Genomic DNA, 7,838 nt, shown 5'->3' with positions numbered 1-7,838 from the left:
GAGCCGGACGGATTGCAGGCCAGGAGGCGGCGGTGGCGAAGGTCAAATGGCGGCGCTGCTGGGCAGGCTCTCGCCTTGGGCTCTGGGCTCCGGAGGGCAACGTGAGTGGCGGGCGGAGGGAGCCTGGGAAGGGGTGAAGTCCCGGGGAAACGGGGTGCTGGGGTGGGGAGAGATCGAGACGCGTGCAAGAGACGGGCAGGCGGGAGGCGCCTGGTGCAAAACATGCCGCATCGCCGCGATGGCTGCAAACGCAAAAGTGGCTGCAAACGCTCGTAGCCTGGGAAGGGGACTTTTATTTTATTTTATGGCATGGCATGGCACTGCACAAGGATTGTTTCCTGTTCAGAATCGGGTATTACTCTTCTCCCCCCCCAGCCGTTTTAACATCCTTCCTTCCTTCTCTCCCTCCCCCCCCCCCCCCTTTGGTGACATTTTGCCTGTTGAGGGTTTGGGCAGTTTTGTCTGTTCGCATCGTCGTGGGAGGGAGATTTTATCCTCTCTTCACTCCGCCCAGTGCCGGATTTACGTATAAGATAAACAAGCTATAGCTTAGGACCCGACTCTCTGGGGGGGGGGGGGGGCAAAAAATTTAAGGGGGGAAAAAACTGGATGGACATTTCCAAAATATAAGAGCAAAAAACAAATCAAATAAAACCTACCTACAGCAACAGTGTTTTGTGTTGTGTAGGCGCCTATGATACCTATTAGGTCCATAAATTAGCATATATTCAACACAAAAAACAGCAACAATTGGTTGTTGACAAAGGACAGCTGGGCATATAAAGGGCCCCATTACCTTTAGTAGCTTAGGGCCTCATCAAACCTAAATCCGGCCCTAGCTCCGTCTCTGAGCTAATTGAGTAATTCATTCATAAAAGAATGGGCAACCCCTTTTCAATACAGCCCTCTTAATAGGCAGGGTAGTATGGCTAAATTGAATCCCATGTATGTGTGTCTGTGGTTCCCAACCTTTTTTTGACCATGCCCCACCTAAGCATCTCTAAAATCCTGATGCCCGCCCCCCATGACATATAATTCTTATTATTCAAAAGGTGAATTCCTATTCACGTGGAGGAAGCGTAAAAGGCCATTCACTGTTAATAACTCATTCTTGAATTGTCCCCCTTAAAAATAAAATTGCCCCCCTGTGGGGCATGTGCCCCATAATTGGGAACCACGGATCTGTATGTATGTATGCATACATGGAATGGGTTTGCATTAAGAGATCTTCAGGACAGGCCTGTTTTATTTTCCCATGCATTACACCCGGAGGGCTTTTTCGGTAGCGGCACCCTCCCTGTGGAACACCCTCCTTTCAGAAATCGAGATAAAGAACTACAGAACTTTTAGAAGACATCTGAAGACAGCCCTGTATCGGGAAGTTTTTAATTCTTGATGCTTTACAATGATTTTATATGTGCTCTAAGGTGCCTAGAGTGGCTTAGGAAACCCAGCCAAATGGACAGAATATAAAATAATAAAATTATTATCATCATTGAATTCATTGCCGCTTACAAATAAGTGTGCTTGGGATTCGCAGCCCTTAATCCTACGTTTTTCTAAGAAGTTAGATTTGTGCCAGTTAGGCAACTGAATAGGAAACTTCAAAAATGAAAAGGAAATGGTTGCTAATTGTACGCAAATAAATCAGATGAAGTACCCTGCAAAAGGAGTGTTAGTATTGCTGACTTGAAATGGCTGTTTGTATGGGCCATTCTTTTAGATAAGCCACTTTTCCATTGAAGAAGGAACCACTTTTCTACCAAATATTGGTAAACATTAAAGACTGGATCCAACAAAATTATCCAACATGTGACACCTACTTCTCAGCCATCCTGAATTCTGTACCATCTAAGGAGAGGGTGTTCCCAGTTAGCACAATGTACGCCTCTATCAGGGATGCTCTCCCTTTTTAAAATCCTTGCCCAGACACTGATGAATGGTTCTGGTGGACTCAGAAGCTTGCTTGCTATTTTGTGACATTTTAGTTGACCATTTTAAAGAGACTTCAGAATTTTTAAAAAAAATAAAATAAAAGTGGCAGTGTAACCCTTAGCTGTGAATGCTAATGTAAACTACTTCTTCCTCTGCTTAGTTTATTTGGTGGGTTTCTATCTGAAATAAACATTTAGCATGCAGGGTTGGCAAACAGCAGCCCAGCAAATGAAATCACCATCCCTGCTGTGAAATAATCTTAGTGGTATTTCATCTCTGCTCTACTAATACTGTCTCGCCAGAGTGGTGCATGCTCTAGTTATCTCTCGCTTGGACTACTGCAATGCACTCTATGTGGGGCTACCTTTGAAGGTGACTTGGAAACTACAACTAATCCAGAATGTGGCAGCTAGACTGGTGACTGGGAGCGGCCGCCGAGACCATATAACACCGGTCTTGAAAGACCTACACTGGCTCCCAGTACGTTTCCAAGCACAATTCAAAGTGTTGGTGCTGACCTTTAAAGCCCTAAACGGCCTCGGTCCAGTATATCTGAAGGAGCATCTCCACCCCCATCATTCTACCCGGACACTGAGGTCCAGCACCGAGGGCCTTCTCGGTAGTGGCACCCGCCCTGTGGAACGCCCTCCCATCAGATGTCAAAGAGAAAAATAACTACCAGACTTTTAGAAGACAGCCCTGTTTAGGGAAGCTTTTAATGTTTAGTAGGTTATGGTATTTTAGTGTTTTGTTGGAAGCCGCCCAGAGTGGCTGGGGAAACCCAGCCAGATGGGTAGGGTATAATTAATTAATTTATTATTATTATTATTATTATTTATTATTATTATTACACCACTGGTTCAAACATCCTTGTCTACAATATGTGACAGTCTTTAAAAAGTGATCCAATAACCTTTTTATATATATATATAGGCATTTAATATATAGCCTGAAAAAAACAAAACAGCTTTTCTTCCTTTGGTAGTATAAAAGCCAGCAGTTATTTGGCTTTGCATCTAAAAAAAAAGGGGGTGCACCCAGAGTGCTCATAATTGAGTTGCAGTTTGAACTGGGGACCGCTGGCTCACAGCTCATGGTCGACACCGCAACACTGACCAGTTCTCCCCAACCCACCCTCTCTCAACTTTCATACAATGTAAAACACTTTAGTATTCAGTGGCTGGTGTGAGGTTTCTTTCTCAGTTTAAATAATTGTCAGTTTTCATTTCTCCCTCTCTCTCTCTCTCTCTCCACAGTTTTGCCTATTTCGCCCCTGAGTGCAATTGCAGTGAGGTTTGCATCTAAGAAGAGTGGAGGCAGCTCCAAAAACCTTGGGGGGAAAAGTCCTGGGAAAAGTTATGGAGCCAAAGTAACGGACGGTAAGTCCCTTGGCTCTTTTTGCAGCTGCCTTTCAGTTTATTTTTCTTGCTGCCAGCTGTCTGGCTTGCACAGGGATGCTTTCAAGAAGGCATATATTACGAATGTGTGTTGGCAAGACTGGCCAGTAGGTGGCAGAATTGTACCGACCGACAACAGGATTCTTGCTGGCTTGGAAGCACACAGTACCGCTAATTGAAATTTGTGCACGGATATTAATTCTCTTTGGGATGCAAATTCAGGAGTTATGCAGCAAGGGAGAGCCTCAATAAGTGAAGTGGAATGCACCGTCCAGTTTACAGTGCATGTGTTACATTGCATGTGTGTGGAGACCTCATTCGGTAGAACACAGGACTCTCAGAGGATTGCAGTTTGAGCCCCATGTTAGGCAAAAGGCAGGGGGTTGGACTAGATGACCCTCAGGGTTCCCTTCCAACTCTGCAGTTCCATGATTCTAAAACCTGTGGCCCTCCAGGTGTTGCCGAATTACAGCTCTTGTCATCTCTGACCATTTGGCCATGTTTGCTGAAGCTAATGGGAGTTGCAGTTCGGCAACACCTAGCAGGGGACGTGCATGGATAGTGCTGTGTCGCCATTACTCTCAGGTATTGACATCCTTCAGATCGTGAAGCTGAGGCTCCAATACTTTGGCCACCTCATGAGAAGAGAAGACTCCCCGGAAAAGACCCTGATGCTGGGAAAGATGGAGGCCACAAGGAGAAGGGAACGACAGAGGACGAGATGGTTAGACAGTGTTCTCGAAGCTACAAACATGAGTCTGACCAAACTGCGGGAGGCAGTGGAAGACAGGAGTGCCTGGCGTGCTCTGGTCCATGGGGTCACGAAGAGTCGGACACGATTAAACGACTAAACAACAACAACAACATTGACATCCTTAGGATAAGCACAGGGGTTTGCAGAAGTATTAAAAGTCGTTTGGAGAGAATGCTAAAGGAAGGCTCTGTGTGAGTGAGAGAGAGACCGAGACAGGTTTTCTAATTTATGTGATCTTGCATCATCTGAAATGGGCATTCCTTCCTAAGAAATGAGACTAGTTTTTGTTCCGTGGAGCAATTCCTATTCAGCTTGCCTGCTTTCATCACGGAAGCCGATTTCTTCACTTCATTGCTTCCTCTTAACACCTTTTGCAGGAAAGTTTGTCCACGCCGGCAACACATTGGCGACACAGCGGGTGATTCGCTGGCACCCGGGAGCTCACGTAAGTTGTTCTTTTTGCTATTCCCAAGAGTGTTTATAATTGAGACTTTGCTTGTTCTGCTCCACCTTCAGCAAACTTCCTTCACCTGCTTCCTTTTTCATTCTTCATTATCCTGAAATGAGCCAAGTTTCTTTATACTAACCTTCTCTTGAAGGCTTCCCGGGGAGTTGCTTATTCTAACAAGAAGATATTGGAGCCTTCTTAGCTGAAACAGCTCTCACTTCCAAAAGTAAAGCTTTTGCAACCCTGTTTTAAGTGACATTTGGATTCAATGAACAATATAGTTCAGCTTCGCGCACCTGAATGTCTCGGGTACATTGGGAAAACATTGTTCAGTCATGGATCTAAAAATAAATGGGCAAATTACACTGTAGTGGGAGAGCACTTCACAGCTCACAGTGTGGTAAGACAGGGGAGTTCTGTTTGCTGCACAGCACAACTTGCAATATTTCAAACATTTTTCTTTTTAAAAGAAAGGTCTATTTGCAGAGCTCCCGAACCATGCCAGGAAATACCTGGGCAGAATAGTGTAACACGTAATCCCAAATCCCAATGAAGCCAAACCCAAGTCTCAGGTGACCTGAACTTACTGTAGGCGTGTTTAAATCACTTAGGAGCAGGTGAGGTTTGGCCAAGCCCTGTATCTAGTGCTTTACAGCAGGTGCATAGGCAGATGTCAGAGATGGGGAACCTGTGGCCCATCAACTCCCGTTATCCCTGATAATTGGCAATGCAGGCTGATGGGTGTTCCAACAACATCTGGAGGGATGCAGTTCCCCCCATCCTCAACTACTGTATCTGTTCCCTTTTCTACTGAGCACCCCGACATCCACCAATCAGAGCCAGGTGCAAAATCATGGCTGAAAGTTGAGTGAGGGAGTCAGGTGTAAAATGGTGGTTTTCCAGCAGAGCACAAACACTGCAATGACCTGCATATAAAAACACAAATCTGAATCAGAGAACTTCTGGCCAAATTTAATAGCCCAGCTATTAAATAGCTTTAATCAGTTTTTGATGTGGTCTTTTAGATTGTTGTGACCAGCCCTGGGATCTTAGGGCAAAGGGCAGGCAATAAATCAAATAATTAGAAGCATTTCTAATAGGAAGTGGATGAAGCCTTTTGGTTTTGCTGCTATTCAGCACTTGAGAGCCATAAATGCTTATTGCAGATCATCAAGCGATCTCCTTTTTGCCCATCTGTATTTTCATAGGAGCAAGCCAAGTGGGGTGACAGATCCAATGGGAAAAGTGAATGGGAGTAGCCAACCAGCAGTTTAATAAGTCTTATATGGTCATGAAGCATTATTGTCGTACGCCATGGCTTCCGTCTTCATGGCAGCTCTGTCATCAGACACCCAGTGGCTATGCAAGCAGCCTTTCTCACATGAGCAGAGCCATGAGTTTAGTTGCCTATGTACCAAAACACACCAAGGTGCTACCATGTACCACTGGGCATCACTGCTCTGCTCCAGAGTCTTAACTTTTCTCCTCTTTTAATTTCCCTCCTGTTCACCTGCTAATAGGTGGGAATAGGCCGCAACAAGTCGCTCTACGCGCTCGAAGACGGGATTGTGCGATACACAAAGGAAGTCTACGTGCCGCGTCCCGGCAGCAAGGAAAGCACAGAGGTGATCTGCCAGTTACCCAAAGGGGCTGTGCTGTACAAAACTTTCATCAACGTCGTTCCCACTAAAGAGGTGGGGAGTTTCAAGTTGGTCGAGATGCTCTGAGACTTTTGAGGACGACAGCAAGAAACTAGCCAGCTTTATCCGAGCCCGGATATAAACAGGTCTGAAAACACTGCTGTAGTTCTGAATGGACTTCTCCTGCTCGGTCACCTGTGGTTGGCTCCCAATACATTCTAGGCACCTGGAATGTATTCTCGACAAAGGGGATGTTGTTGAAATTTCTTTTACAAAATAAAAGGGCAGTTCTATCCTCACTTATCATCTTACCAGGAGAGGTAATTCAAGCTGATGTTTTCATATGATTAGCTCTAACGAAATGGGAGGATTTTGATGGGACTGGATTGGAGTCAGGTTCTGAACACGAAAGTGTTCAGATTTCTCAGATTTCACACAGCAGCCGGAACGTCTATAAATGCACATGTAATTATTTCTCCTAATATTTCAACACAGGAGTGGTTTGAGGGAGGGCATGGGCAATGAGCCCTCTGCTGCAACCTCCCCCACCCTGATGGCTGTTCTCCTCCACCCACACAGCAAACTTATTAGGAGGGTGGGTGCAGCTGGGCAGCAGTGGAACACGTGCAGACCCACTGGGCAAAGTAGCTGCAGCATCTTCCCAAAATACTCCTGGGTCCATGATGCAGTAGCACACATTGGGGCCCAAAAGCACTGAGGGTTATGCTGCAGCCACTCTGCTCAGCTTACACAAAGCAATCAGACATTGGATGTTTTTGTAGTGTCTGTTGCTGATTCAGAGTCGATTTCTATTTCCGGGGTTCATTACTTTGAAATGCTTCTGCGGTGGTGCTGGCTGGCTTTGACACATATCAAGCCCTGCATCTGTAGCTTTGTCCTTCTAGCATCGGCTACCATAAATATAGCGGGAGTGGGTGGCGCTGGGGTCTAAACCACTGAGCCTCTTCGGCTTGCCGATCAGGAGGTCGGAGGTTCAAATCGACACGAAGGTGGTGAGCTCTGTCCCGGCTCCTGCCAACCTAGCAGTTCGAAAGCACGCCAGTGCAAGTAGATAAATAGGTACCGCTGCAGCGGGAAGGTAAACGGTGTTTCTGTGCACTCTGGTTTCCATCACAGTGTCCTGTTGTGCCAAAAGCAGTTTGACCACATGACCCAGAAAGCTGTCTGTGGACAAATGCCAGCTCCCTCGGCCAGTAAAGCGAGATGAGCGCCGCACCCCATAGTCGGCTTTGACTGGACTTAACCATCTAGGGGTCCTTTACCTTTACTATAAATATGCAGGAAGGACCAGCGGCCTCGCTGTGGTTTGGTTTTTTAAAAACTCTGGCCTACTGAGCTGGGAAGCAGCTGTTAGCACAGTCAAGAGGGCAGACTTGACGCAATGCTTTAGGGAGACACCTGGGCCATTCTGCTCCTAGCCAGGAGTGCCGCAGGCTGCCCTTTCATGCTTTCGTCTGCCCTGTGTGTCTGGTTATGTCCCTCAGTTTGCTTTTGCCTCCTGCGCATTTAATCCATTCTTTTTTTAAAAAAATCTGGGATGTAGCAGCTCCCTCCATTTTGATTTTCAGATGGGAGGGGAATTCTACCATCTGAAACCACGTAGCCATATATACACAGGAAACACCAGCATTTGGGAAAAAACA

At 46.1% G+C, this 7,838-nt stretch overlaps 1 protein-coding gene across 1 annotated transcript; it reads left to right on the top strand.

The window, feature by feature from the left end:
- Positions 1 to 3: 3 nt before the first annotated feature.
- Positions 4 to 6,472, top strand: MRPL27 (mitochondrial ribosomal protein L27). The gene is made up of 4 exons (XM_083430115.1): positions 4 to 101; positions 3,192 to 3,314; positions 4,464 to 4,531; positions 6,055 to 6,472. Exons 1-4 carry the CDS (start codon positions 47 to 49, stop codon positions 6,259 to 6,261), a joined length of 453 nt encoding a protein of 150 aa, XP_083286241.1. The 5' UTR covers positions 4 to 46; the 3' UTR covers positions 6,262 to 6,472.
- The last annotated feature ends 1,366 nt before the right edge of the window (positions 6,473 to 7,838 follow it).

This window comes from Podarcis tiliguerta (assembly GCF_965153285.1).
Source record: "Podarcis tiliguerta genome assembly, chromosome: 2".
Classification (NCBI taxonomy): domain Eukaryota; kingdom Metazoa; phylum Chordata; class Lepidosauria; order Squamata; family Lacertidae; genus Podarcis; species Podarcis tiliguerta.
This window is presented reverse-complemented; position numbering and strand designations above follow the sequence as displayed.

Bases quoted from the DNA above. Each gene is read 5' to 3' on its own strand.
- MRPL27 (XM_083430115.1), top strand. From the start codon at position 47: ATGGCGGCGCTGCTGGGCAGGCTCTCGCCTTGGGCTCTGGGCTCCGGA. The intron at 102-3,191 runs GTGAGTGGCGGG...CTCTCTCCACAG, and splicing joins TCTGGGCTCCGGAGGGCAAC to TTTTGCCTATTTCGCCCCTG. The intron at 4,532-6,054 runs GTAAGTTGTTCT...ACCTGCTAATAG, and splicing joins GCTGGCACCCGGGAGCTCAC to GTGGGAATAGGCCGCAACAA.